The sequence below is a fragment of the Euphorbia lathyris genome, chromosome 2, assembly GCF_963576675.1.
Source record: "Euphorbia lathyris chromosome 2, ddEupLath1.1, whole genome shotgun sequence".
NCBI classification, from domain to species: Eukaryota; Viridiplantae; Streptophyta; class Magnoliopsida; order Malpighiales; family Euphorbiaceae; genus Euphorbia; species Euphorbia lathyris.
In genome coordinates this window covers 43,676,385-43,690,585 of record NC_088911.1, presented here as the reverse complement: position 1 = coordinate 43,690,585, position 14,201 = coordinate 43,676,385, and the positions used below count along the sequence as shown (strand labels likewise).

At 35.0% G+C, this 14,201-nt stretch overlaps 1 protein-coding gene across 2 annotated transcripts; it reads left to right on the top strand.

Annotated features, from left to right (window-relative positions):
- The first annotated feature begins 3,619 nt into the window (after positions 1-3,619).
- Positions 3,620-9,924, top strand: LOC136217963 (LEAF RUST 10 DISEASE-RESISTANCE LOCUS RECEPTOR-LIKE PROTEIN KINASE-like 1.2). Of its 2 annotated transcripts, none has more exons than XM_066004682.1 (4): positions 3,620-4,641; positions 8,378-8,413; positions 8,525-8,788; positions 8,876-9,924. In XM_066004682.1, exons 1-4 carry the CDS (start codon positions 3,870-3,872, stop codon positions 9,802-9,804), a joined length of 2,001 nt encoding a protein of 666 aa, XP_065860754.1. In that variant the 5' UTR covers positions 3,620-3,869; the 3' UTR covers positions 9,805-9,924. The 2 variants fall into 2 exon arrangements, with proteins under 2 accessions (XP_065860754.1, XP_065860755.1); XM_066004683.1 differs by lacking the exon at positions 3,620-4,641 and adding an exon at positions 4,648-7,225.
- Positions 9,925-14,201: the final 4,277 nt, after the last annotated feature.

Below are 14,201 nucleotides of genomic sequence, written 5' to 3'. Positions count from 1 at the left end.
GCCATTTGTCTTATCTATTGTTTGTTTTTGTTGTTTTCTATTACAGTTTGCTATTGAAAAAAAAAAACTGTTTTTCTAAAAAGTAAGGATTTCTGTGGTGTAAAAGACAAACAAGAGGTTACTAACCAAACACATAAAACTCTCACTTTTAAAGTGAAAATATAAATACGAGCATGAAAATGAACAACTAAACAATACATATTCTCTGAACTTGTTTAAAGTACTCTTTTAAAAAAAATATTAATTCTTTAAAGTTTTTTAAAGTAATCTATTGGCTCCTAGAATAATTACGAATATTTTAGTAAAACCATATTTTTTAAGAAGTAAAATAATATTTATAACTAAATGATTTTCTTAATCCATATTCCAAAATATTAAACAACACAACATCCTTTTATAGATGGAGGCAGGGCCGATCTTGATATTTTGTGGGCTCTAAATGTAAAAGAGATAATACCCCTCTTAATAAATAAAAATTGAACTCATTTTAGTTATGAAATATTATATTATTTGTGCTCTTCTAGGTTTAAATGTATAATTACATGAATAATAAAAACTAATACTAAAGAAAAATTTGGTCCCTTTTAGCCTTGGGCTCTAGACGGTTAAACTCTTAGCCTATATCCAGGATCGGCCCTGAGGGAATAGTAAGTTTACATTTTGGCCCTGTTTGGGAATTAGCTGTTAGCTGTTAGCTGATTACATTAGCTGTTAGCTGTTAGCTGATTACATTAGCTGATTTGATTAGCTGTTTGTGTAGACCTGTTTGGTAAAAATTAGCTGATTGATAATAGCGTTTTGTGCAAAAAGATAAATAAGGGCATTAATTTTGGCGCAGGAGAAGAGGGAGTCTATCTATTAGGGTTAAAAAAGTCCATTAATTTTAATATTGCAAAACGCTAATTGAAAAAGCTCCTTTTAAGAGCTTTTTCTAAATTAGCATTTTCATCCAAAAACTCTCTCCCAAACCTCTCTCCACCAAACACTCCAATTAGCGGTTTCAGTGGTCAAACCTCTAAAGTTGGTCAAAACCGCTATTTTTATCCCAAAACGCTCTTTTGATTACAATTAGATAATAAATATCTTTTGAAACATAATAGTGAAAATAAATTAATAAGGAAATAAATAAATGGCAAGTACCAAGTAAATCATCATTTTTCTTTAATGGAGTTAAATTGCATGTTGACTTCAGAGTCTTGACAAGGCCCTGATGTTGAGATTGGGTAGGCCCACTCACTCTTACCTAAGCTCTTATGTAATAATCAAAAACAAAAAAGGTCCATTAACAACTTGATGATGCTGACATGATTAGCTGTAAAACCATAATAAATAAATGAATGAATGACTGATATTAGAGCTCTGTAATCAAATGTTAATTTAATGCTTATTGTGAGACCACAGGATCAGCATGATAGCAGTGGATTAGTTTTTTAATTGAATGCTAAAAAAAATTCCAAGCGAGAAAGTAATAAAATATGTTGTTGCCTGTTGTTTAGGTAGCTAGGTTATTTATATCCTTCTTTCAAATTTTGACTTTCTAAGCAATTCTCAAGTCTTCTGGGACTGCAGTGTGAAGTTTTTTTTTTTTTTTTTAAATCACGAGAGTAAGATCAGATCTGGGACAATTTAACCTATAACCCACAAAAAAAAAAAACTGTGTGCATACTAATTAAAGTGAGCTATATAATACTTTAGTAGCACTAGTACTTAAGTAAGTCTCTGGCTATTAATTATTACGTGGACTTCCTAATCTTAACATTCTTACACGCAATCCTATCAATCTTTACTTAGGATATGGTACTGCGAAGCATGTGTTCTCAAGTCAAACTTCAATTTGGCAAAAGCAGCATAGCTAATTAGCTGAACAATTAGGATTGAATGCATATAGTTGGAACTTTGATTTTTTGCTAATTACTTTCATTTACATATGCCCAGAAATTTCTAATGAAACCTGTTTCTTTCCAATCTTCTTCCCCTTTTTCCTCATTGATCATCCTCCTCCTCATTTCAATATTATACATACCTAGCAATGCTTATAGTGATGACAAGCGATATTACAAGTGTGCATCTTTTAGCTGTGGAAACATAAAAAATATAAGATACCCATTTTGGGGAAATGGGGAGCCTGAATACTGTGGGCAACCAGGCTTCAGGATTGATTGTCAGGGACAAATAGCAACTATGATTATCATGAATCTCAAGTACCATGTCATTGAAATCAATACCGACAGTCAAATCCTGAGGATTGCAATGATGGATTTAACGAATAGGATATGCCCTGACCAATACTTCAATTCCACCTTGAATTTGAGTCTGTTCAGTTATACTTCCAATGATGAAAATGCCACGCTGTTCTACGATTGTCATCTCTCAGAAGATCAGGAAACCGCGAATAAATTTACATGCTCGATTAACAATGTTCAGCGTGAAGCTCGCTTGGTTTCACCATTAATTTCCGGAAATGAATTTGAATTGGGTTGCAATGCTAGTGTTTTTATTCCTATCCTAGCAAGAGCAGTTGTGGGTTTTTTGAAATCAGAATTGAGCGTTATTCAAGTCTTAAAGGAAGGATTTGAGGTAAGGTGGATTATCGATCAAGTGAAATGCAAAAATTGTACAAGGACAGGAGGAAGATGCGGATTTAACTGGACTATGGATCGATTCAGTTGTTTCAGTCCGCCAGGTTCTGCAGAGTTAACTTCTGCTGAAGCAAGTTCAGGTATATATACTTTTTTTTTTAGTAGGAAAACTTCACTTAAACCTGATTATTGCTAATTGTCTAACCTTTTGGATATTATGAATCAAGTAGAAGAAACTTCTTATATTGAACAAGTCTTAGACGCCTAGCTCAGGATATACACTGCCATTCAAAACTAGACGCATGAGAAAGGTCTCCTTAAAATTCTGGCTTCACATTCACATTCTCATATGTGAATCTGTAAACTTTGGCAAAAAAAAAATAATCAAACATGCATGTATCAAATGTAAAAGTGTCCATCGGTCGCCAATTTGATAATCAGAGCGAATACTCATAAAATTACAAACTGAACCTAGTTAAGTGAATAAACCGAATTGAATATTTCAGTTTCGCTCAATTTTTTGGTTTTAACATATAATTTTTAAAAATGATCACTAATCACCATATATAAAACATAACAACTTTCCTAGACTATATTGTTAAATAAAAAATGTTTCCCACTATTTTTCACCAATATTAAAACGTTGCTGATTACTTACAAATCTCATTATCATAAATATGAATCAGTTCGGTTTATTTAGGATTTTTTGTTCAATAACAAACCAATCAAACTAACTGAAAATATGTGAAATATAAAACTGAAACCGAAATGTATAGGTCGAAAAATCGAACTTCATCAATTAAGTCGGTTATTTTAATTAATTACAGTTGAAGAACACCCCTAGTCAAATGGACTCGCCTATTAGGGCCTAAAGCCTAATGGTTTCTTTAACATAAGCCTTTTTTTGTACTTTGGCTTTGGCCCCTGAATGGGTTTATGTAGGATATTTCCTCGTAGTTTCAAATGGTCAAATTTTGGGGGAAAAAAAGCAGATGTTTTTCTGAGGACAGTGGTATAAAAGCTATTGGGCATCATTTATCATATGGTTGGTTTTACGTTTATCGGCCGCCATCATCTTCCCGTACCAAAAGTCTTCGTCAAATTCCATATCTATCTTTCAAGAAATTATGTTAATAAATTAGGAAGCAGCATTCGAGTTGCTTTCTCATCTCTTTCAATTCTTTGAAGAACTGATCGTATATCTTAGGTTCAGCCTAATATCTTTTGCTACTTCCTGTTTCTTATTTATTGTCTATCATCTCAATCCCTTCGGAAACAGAGAGAAGAAAAATGAAAAAATTGGTTGCCTATTTGTTCCAGTCTTGTGGTAAATACTCCATCACCATGATTATTTTTTTCATTCTTTTAATATTAGCCCCATCTTCATATTGTCAAGAAGATAAGTATTACAGTGAGTGCGTAAAACCATTTGATTGTGGAAACCTGAAGAATCTATCTTATCCTTTTTGGAGGGATGGTCGTTCGGAAATATGTGGTTTTGAAGGTTTCAAACTCCTATGCGTAGATGATGCTTTTCCTGCTATAACTATTGAAAACAAAGATTTCTTGGTTGTATCTGTAAATCAATCCCAAAAGGAGATGGCAATTGCTCGTATGGATTTGTTGGATGATCCTTGTCCTGATGATACTACTGGTTTCACCAACATAACTCTAACTAGTAGTCCCTTCAGCTTTGTCCCAGACTTCTATACCAAATTTTCAAACATAACTCTATTTTACAACTGTACCGGCCTCCAGAACAGTCCACTGAGATTTGTATGCTCCGTAGATGGTGAAGAACGTGAAGCATTTTATGGATATGATGGGCTATGGATGCCTGAATGTACTATTAAAGTGTGGATTCCAGTTCCAAAAACTTCTCTTGGTTTGGATGATTTGGGAAGAGTTTTAAGACAGGGTTTTAATGTATCGTACAAGTATGAAGAAGATTGTGTTAAGTGTAGTGAATCAGGCGGGATATGCGGCACCAATTTAACTAATCCGGGTTTCACTTGTCTTTGCCCAGGCCATCCCTATCCTGATTCCTGCCCAAAGAAAACGGGTATCATCTCTCTATCATTCAACCTTAAACATGCTTGTTATTATTTGAGCAATTTGCATATTCTGATTAGAACACATAGCATATGCATTAAAGTTAGAATCACTTTGCTTCTGGTTAATTAAATATTCATCCAATTCCAGTTCCAGCGATTAGAATGCGTTTACTTAGCACAACAACTGTCATTTCTGTCATCACTTTGGGTTCATTTTATGTTCTAGGATCAGTTTTGAAGATGGTAAGCGCATGGGTGAGGAGTGAGTGCACTTGCAGAATTGTTACTTTTGTGGGATATAAATTGTCCAAGTTATTATTATTTTTTCCAAATGATTAGATCATAGGTTTTTTTTTATGCCTAGATATGTACTTGTGGTAAAAGAGAAACGTAATGATGGTTGACCAGTCTTAGTTAGCATACAGATAGGATTGACTTTTAAATTGTTTACGTTTGGCTAAACTAGAGCTGTTAGATTCCACGCATTCTTTGACCCCGTCAACGGACTAATCTATCAATCATCATGGAAGCAGCTCGGAACTTGCGTCTGCAGTCACCTACTCACCTTCTTTCCTGGGCCAGGGCCTTCGGGGTTTCTATTATGTCTGGGCTTGGACTCTTAACTTTAAACTTACGTTTACCCTAGGGCCTTGGCCGTAAGCCTTATTCTACTTAAGGGTATCTACGTAATTTGGAAGCCGAAATTCCAACCAAAAGGATGCCAAAAGAAACTTGTTTTTCTAAAACTTTCGGTTCAACAAACCAAGTGATCAGCTACAGAAGTCATCCACTCACATCACATCACATCACATCAAATACATTAGCTAGTATATTGCCCAAAATGCCCTCCCTACTATTCTTTTTTACTTTCTTTTGGGGATAAAACATTCTTTTATTTCTGAACTATCACCCTATAATAGTCTTTCTCCATTTCATTTTGTTTTCTCCAACTCTTTCTTCCGCCCATGACATCTACACTTCAATTTTTCCTTTTCATAATTGTGAAGTTGTCAATGAAGTTAATATTACGTCACCGTGATGTCACCATTCATAGGGTGTTCAGTTCAACTCGTTGAATAATATATATAGTTAATAAATCGGATCTCAGATATTGCCCTTAAATTTTAGAAATGTTTTGTTAGTCTGAATTTAAATTAAACTTATTTATTTAAAATGATATATTTATCTGATCTATTAACTCTTGATTTAACTTTTTCATATGTATTTAAGATCTAAGGAGAATTTCAAAAGTTTAGAAAGTCAATTCAAGAATGTACATGTATAAAGACCCTATATATATATTACCACTCATAACCTTGCTTAACTTTTTTAAACTATTTTCTTTTTCTCGAAATTCTAAGATTGCTTGTTGTTGAGCTGTTAGCCAATCACCTTTGACTAATTCCCTTCCTCGTGGAATTATACAGTCACCGTCCTGTTTTGAGTTTCAACAAATTTTCTCCTTAGTACAACAAAAATACATTTCTTTAATTTCTTTCATAATGATTACTGCTTATATATCATTTTCGTTATGTGAAATGAATACCTTAAATTTTATGAGGATGAAATAAGTCGTATTTATTATTTTCACAAGAATGCTTTTGAGGTTGTTGAACACATTATCTTTGCCTTGGCTTCAACCAAATAGCTTTTTGTCTTTTTCCTCATTTTCAAAACTTATACGAGCAGGCAAGTTTCAGACTTTTCTAATTATATAAAATTACCTAACTTCATAGAATTTTCCTTTGATTTGCTTCTTTCCATTTTCTTGCTTTCTCCTCTTTAGTCTTTTCTCTTCTTTCCACTTGGTTCTTCCTCTTCTAATGGATCTCAAAAACTTGTCCATATCATACAATCCTGTTTTTGTTTATCTTACTTTTCTCTTTTTCACCATTTTAACGAACCAATCTTTATCACTGAATGAAAAGTTCACGGCTTGCGCACCAAAAAGCTGTGGCAAAGGTCCTAATATAAGCTACCCTTTTCGCTTATCTGATGTTCAACAATCCTATTGTGGCTATCCAAATTTCGATCTCACTTGTAACCATGATGACTATCCAGTTCTTACTCTCCCCTATGATGAGTATGTCATCGAAAATATATTTTATCCCAATCAATCCTTTCATATAGCGAGTGCTTCACTTTATGAGGAGGACACATGCCCTGTTCCTCTACATAATATGACCCTTGATCGAACTCCATTCACTATCAATCCTGGTTATTTTAATTTTTCCTTCTTTTATAATTGCACGAGGAAGCCAACTGGATACCCTGATTATCCAATTAGTTGTTATAGCAATTCTTCCCAGTATTCTTTTGCTTTGTTTCATACTGATTTATTAGAGTCGCCTGATAACTCATCCTTGGATTCATGTCACTACTTTGTTTATGCTCCCTTGCATATCGATGATAATTTTGATGGAAAGCTTTCGACAATGAATTATACTGACATTTTGAAGAGTGGGATCCTGTTAAATTGGACTGCACCTAATTGCAGCACTTGCGAAAGAAGTGGTGGTCGCTGTGGGTTTGAGAATAATGAATTTGTTTGTTTTTGTACTGATAAGTCTTACTCCAATTCCTGCTCTGCTGGTAACTCTTTCATCAAATTCAGATTTTTTTGCTTTCGAGTTGTAATGTTCCTCATTTGTTTTGGATATTTGAGTGAAATGGTACCTCTTTTTTTTTCCTTAAACGTGATGTTAATAAATTTTAAAACGAATTTTTGTTTTATAATTCCCTTCAAATTTCTAATGGTTTTCAAAGCAATAAACCATTACCTAGGTTGCGTGAGGTTAGGAGATTATGCTACATTGACAGACAACTTAAACCATCGTTATTCCAGTCAAGCCATGCAATAAAATGTAATGTAATCTATGATTTATTGTGTGAAATAGGATTACTTTTGCAGGCCGTGAGTTGCTTTACATATATGTCTTAATTTAACTCTTCAAGACAGCAGCTTGTCCATCTCAGCTTTTTTTTTGTACTAAACATGAATTCAAAATGTAAATGCAGCACTTGAATTGTTAGGGAATCATAAGATTTAAGTATTTCTTTTTGATTGACAGATATTTATCTCCCCTGTAACTGTGTTTAATATTGTGTAATTTTACCATGTATATTGTTTGTAGTTCTGTGACTACTAGAATATATATTGTAATCTCTCTCTCTCTCTTTTAATCTGCAAAAGGAACAGAAATGCGGTGTGTTTATTAACCTTGTTACATTTCAAAAAATTGATATTAATAGCTATATATATTAGGCATCTAAAGATAATATTAAAAGTTGGCAATTTTACTATTGTTGTCACAAAGTTTTTCCTGTTTGAACCCTGCCCATTCTGGAGCCATCTTCATCTTGAATTATATCATAAGCTATATGTACTTCTTTGGTCTCATCTTTATCTTTTTCCTTTAGACCATGCAAGGCTACTTAAATGATATCAAATATCTAGATGTTTTGCCTATTTTCTGGTGAAATTTTCACAATTGTTGAATTTTTATCTACAATTTCATTTCTGCAAGCAAGGATTTGTCTCAATCAAATTTTGCTAGATACAGGCTTGCTAGCAGTATAAGTTACACTGAGTTTTTCTTATTGGATTATAATTAGAGCACCATTGTACTAATTTAATATCTGTACATAAATCTGTATTGTTCTTTTGATAAAGAATTTCAATATTCTCAATTTTATGATTGTGCTAATACTAACTCTACACTGTTCTATATTTATCTATTGTAGGCAGTGACCCAAATATAAAACTGAAAGTTGGAATAGGTAGGGTGCTTTCTTCTGGCATTTTTCTTCATTTCTGTATGCTTCTAAGTGTGGCTTCACACTTCCATGCAATCAAGAGTGCTTACCACCATGAATTTGTTCTTCTACCAGGTCTTGGTGCTTCCTTTGGAAGTGTAGCCATAATGTGCATTCTCTTCTTCATCTACATACGCCGCAAGAAAAAAGATCCATATGCCCCATCTTCTTTTGTTTCTCAAACCAACACTTCCGACTTCTCTTCGAAGTACGACATGGAGAGAGGAGGTAGCGTGTACGGGGTTCAGCTCTTCACCTATGAACAACTTGAAGAAGCCACCAACAATTTTGATTCAAAAAAGGAACTTGGAGAAGGAGGCTTCGGCACAGTGTATCATGGTAAGAATACACGATCATTGTATACATGTCTTGAATCTTAAACCGTTTAACAGAAAAGTATTTAATGGAGATTTACTTGCAATTTAGGCAAACTTCAAGATGGGCGCAGTGTTGCAGTCAAACGCTTATATGAGAATAATTACAAGAGAGCTGAGCAGTTCATGAATGAGGTTGATCTCCTAACTCACTTGCGCCATCCACATCTTGTCTCATTATATGGTTGCACCTCTCGCCACAGCCGTGAACTCCTACTGGTATATGAGTACATTTCTAATGGTACAGTTGCTGATCATGTTCATGGAGAAAGAGCAAAGCCTGGTGCACTTCCATGGCATACTCGAATGAATATTGCAGTGGAGACTGCTTCTGCATTAGCATATCTCCATCGTTCAGACATCATCCACCGTGATGTGAAAACCAACAACATCCTTCTCGACGATAACTTCTGTGTTAAAGTTGCAGATTTCGGACTATCTCGCCTCTTTCCACTACATGTCACCCATGTTTCAACTGCTCCACAAGGAACTCCTGGTTATGTTGACCCAGAGTATCATGAATGCTATCAATTGACTAGTAAGAGTGACGTTTATAGTTTTGGGGTTGTCTTGATTGAGCTTATATCGTCTATGCCTGCTGTTGATATCACTAGACATCGGCATGAGATTAATTTGTCAACCATGGCAGTCAATAAGATCCAAAGCAATGCATTGGATGAACTTGTAGACCATAGCCTTGGATTTGATTCAGATTATGCTGTAAGAAAAATGATAAATGCAGTAGCAGAGTTGGCATTTCAATGTCTGCAGAGTGGAAAGGAATTGAGACCGACAATGGACGAAGTGTTAGAGACACTAATGCTGATAAAGAACAAGGACTACGATTTAGAAAAGAAAGAGGAAATGGATACTCTATCAGATGATGTTGGTTTGTTGAAAAGCGATCCGCCGCTACATTCTCCAGATAGTGTCATGATTAAGTGGAAAAGCACTGCTACAACACCTAATGCAAGCGGTTAAGTTTTGTTTATTCTGCATAATATAATTGTGTTGTGTTGTGTTGTGTTCATCTGCTAGACATGATTACTTGTAAAGAATGTATATATGGCCAGAGAGTTGACATGCGAGTTCTTTAACTGATTTTTTCGCCTTTATGTTAATTACTATTATTTCATAAAAAAAATTTATATTTTGAACAAATCTTGGTGCTTTTATACCTCCAACACACAGGAATCAGAAATGATCTCGAGTTGCAGAGTAATTAGTTTTATTTTATGCTAAAAGAAACTTATTATTAAGAGTCTCATGTGAATTTCAAATTTAATAAAATAGAATTTTTTAAATTATTTTCTCACAGGTCATTCTCCCTTAAAAGTTGATAATATCCCAGCCAAAGCAATGGCAATGACCCCTGTATATTGAGTTGAGATGTGTCTCTCCAAATGGGCGTGATGTGTAATCTGGATCCTATAAGATCAGAGAAAGACGCAAGTAAGAGGTCCAATGGAGATCTTCTGAAGCCTAAGTTTGTTATGAGAGACAGGGGTAATGAAGGAGAGAAGAGAAAGAGAGCGTGGGTTACTGGCATTCAGAAGTTTTGAGTGGTGTTTGGTGAATAGAGATTTGAAAGATTTGAACGGTTCAAAAAGCTAATTTTGAAAAAATTGATTTTAGTAGTTTTTTCAATTAGCTTATTGCATCTCTTTTGTAAAACAATTTTATCCCTAATTACTACCCTTTAATCCTAAATAAAAGTTTTACAATGTATTTATTTGTTATTTTACACAAACAACTATTAGCAATTAACTAAGTTTTACCAAACAAGTTTACATGATCAGATAGTCAAATTAGCTAACAAAAAAAAGTAATAAGATGATAACTAATGTAATCAGCTAACAGCTATTTGTCAAAAATGATCATTGTCTCTTTGTGAGCTTTAGCGAAACAACTACACATGGATTCCTACCATCCTTTAGTAACACTGAGAACAACCTTCAGTCCGTTGCAATTTTCAAATTTCAAAGCTTCGATGAAAATATCAAAAATTTAGTGTAAATATGTTTACTTCAATCATAAGAGATCGGGTTTTTGGTTAATGTATTAGCTGATTTATTGTCAACAAAGAGATCAATTGGTCCATCTTGAAAATTAGACTTTCTAACATCCTCCTCAAACATACTGCATGACAAACATAAAATATTGTTGTAACATACTCGGTTTCACATGTTGAAAGAGTAACTGTTGTTTTTTTTTCTTATAACTTCAAGCAAACACACTAGTTATCATAAAGAAAACAAAATCGAATGTGTTTTTTCGATCATTAACATCTCCTCTCTAATCACTATCAACAATTTAAATGTTTTTTTATGAGTAAAAAGTAGCAGAAGCTATACCGCACACGGCCTGGGGATAAAAACTCCTACAACATCTTGCTTAAGGAGTCTAACAGTCCACTTGGGCAAATTTCAACAATTTTAAATGTTTTGAGAGGAGTAAAATAAGTCATAATCCAAGGCACCTTTGATTTGTTGAAGTATCCTATTTAGAGCATCCATACGAGTCATTATCATGCTTTAACAACTTGATTCGACAATCCACAAGCGTAAAAGTTGAATTGCATTTATTCATCTTAAATTCTTTTAAACTAACTTCTATATATGTCTTTAGAGAAAGAAATAGGCCTTCATCATTTGGTTTCACTTCAACTCCCAAATAGTACGATATTAGCCTCAAATTAGTCATCTCAAAATTCTTTATCATCAACCACTTGAATTCTTGGATCATTTATATTGTGAATATTAAATCATCAACCTACAGAGATACATTATAACAATAACCAATTGAAGTTAGGGTAGTTAATAATAAGTATGAATTAGTTAATACTCCATCTGTTTCATATTACATGACTTTTTAGAGAGTTATACAGAAATTAAGAATATTAGAAAAAAGACATTGTTGCCCTTTATTTATTGATTCCAATATTTATTTATTCTATAATAAGTCCATTATGCTAATTAATTTTCGTAAACCCGCGTTTTATAGCAGAAAAAATGATGACATAACGTGTACTGATCATAGAAAATGACATGTAATATGAAACAAAAAAAAAAACTCTAGAAAGACATGTAATATGAAACGAATGTAGTATATAATTTGATGGTTTTATTTATGCGGGTAAAAAAAGAATTATTGATAGCACTGGACCAAAATATTAGTGGGATCTGTAATTTTTAATAAGTAAAATTTTTTATATTTTCTATTCATAATTTCTTTTTAATAATGAAATAAAGTCATATTAAAAAGTAGATAAATACCTGAGATAAAAAAAATTTGAATTAATAATAGTAATAACTATAATATATAAAAAAAGCGTATGTACCCTGCGGCTAGGGGTTTTTCACCGTACCCTAACTTGGGGTTGAGGTTACCGCTGTTCTTCTCCAAAATCAATCAAACTAGCTCTTCTACACACCCTTACTGATCCCACCCAGCATACCTCTAAAACACAATCTGTCACAACCCGATCACTATGGAATCAATATCCCACGACTGCCTGAATTTATCATTGGAAGAAGAAGATGCCGCCTCGGTGGTTTTCACAACGACAGAAACCAGTATAACCTATGATCTCCGTTGGAGCTGTATAGGTAGCTCCGTAACGAACCGTACAATCAATGCAGAAGGTATGAAAATTACACTTTCTAAACTATGGAAACCATCATGAGGAATATCTATAGTGGACCTAGAGGAAGGAAGGTTCCTGTTCCAATTTAATCATATTTTTGACCTAAATGCGGTTCTTAATGGGGGACCATGGTCCTTCGATAATAAACTTCTGGTCCTAAAGAGAGTGGAACGACAGGAAGATTTTTACAAGATTCCACTACACGAAACCCCTTTTTGGATTCAACTTCATGACCTCCCGGGAGGTTTCCGATCTGAGAAGACGGCGGTGGCTTGTGGGGCGTATATAGGGACTGTCGTCCGGACAGATCCTAGGGATTATACGGAACCATTCATAGGTTATCTGCGGGTTCAGGTCTTACTCGATATCCGCAAGGCATTGAAACGTCGTATGAAACTTGGAACTGCAGGTTCTAATTGGGTGTGGATAAACTTCAAATATGAAAGACTTCCACATTTTTGTTTTTTCTGCGGACTAATCGGACATGTTGAAAGAGACTGTGCAAGCTTTAGAGCCCTTCATGATCCAGACCATCCAATGTTATACGGTGCTTTCCTCAGAGCGGCACCCAAACGAATGGCACAAAACTCTTCTCCATGGCTCAACTCGGCACCTTTGTTACTACAACAGAAAAGCACAGACCTACCTGAGCAGCATACGAACCCCCTTAAACAAAGAGCCCTCGAAGTTAACGAGAATATTAACCAGGAGGAGGAGGAGATCTGATCCATTACGGATACTAAAAGAAAGAGAAGCGAGGAGTCTAATTCGAAAGCCGCAGCTATGGAAGGTGTTGAGAATGAAATAGAGATATCGGCAGGTTCCACAGAAGGGGCCAGCCGGAAGCTATGACGTGCTTATCTTGGAACTATCGAGGAGTGGGCAACCTTGAAACAGTTCGAGAGCTCAAGGAGCTTGTTCTAGTCCATAAGCCAGCTATTATATTTCTTATGGAGACGATGGTTGGAGAAAATTCTATTCTAAACGTTAAAAGGGCTATCGGTTTTGACAATCATTTTGTGGTCAGTAATGAGCGAAGGGGGGGGGGGGGGGCGGAGTGGTGTTATTCTGGAATAATGAGATTGAGATAAATCTTTTAAAGTTCAGTTACAACTTTATTGACGTCTGTGTCTCAGGTGGAGGTAACCCAGAGTGGCGGTTCATCGGTTTTTATGGTTTCCCAGAACGTGGGAGGAGAGCTTTATCGTGGAGATGCCTAAAAGATCTTTACAGTCTGTCTAATTTACCCTGGGTAGTAATGGGGGACTTCAACGATATGCTCTACTCTTTTGAAAAGAGAGGGGGCCGGAGTCACCCGAGTCAGCTTCTGTCAGGTTTCAACGAAACACTAACTCATTGTGCATTATCAGAAATACAGATGACAGGATATCCTTTCACTTGGGTGAGACAAAGAAGAGGAGAAATCTCAGTTGAAGAGAAGTTAGACCGTGGGGTTGCAAATCAGTTATGGCACGAGTTTTTCCCGACAGCGAGTATATTGAACGTGGTCACTACTCAATCCAATCATTCTGCACTTATTCTCTCAACCAGTGCATCGACAATTATGAGGCCTGGTCAGTTTCGGTATGAAAACGCATGGGGAGCTGAAGAAGATTACCGTCGGATCATTGCAAATACTTGGTCAGAAAATGCAGATTCTCCTTTCCTTCCTAAATTACAGAAATGTCGGCAAAGGGTAGAAGCATGGGGTAATGGTTTCGGGAAGAGATTC

Excerpts from the sequence above, each read along its gene's own strand:
- LOC136217963 (XM_066004682.1), top strand. The coding sequence starts at position 3,870 with ATGAAAAAATTGGTTGCCTATTTGTTCCAGTCTTGTGGTAAATACTCC. Across the intron at positions 8,414-8,524 it reads AAAACTGAAAGTTGGAATAG|GTCTTGGTGCTTCCTTTGGA; the intron begins GTAGGGTGCTTT and ends TTCTTCTACCAG. Across the intron at positions 8,789-8,875 it reads CTTCGGCACAGTGTATCATG|GCAAACTTCAAGATGGGCGC; the intron begins GTAAGAATACAC and ends CTTGCAATTTAG.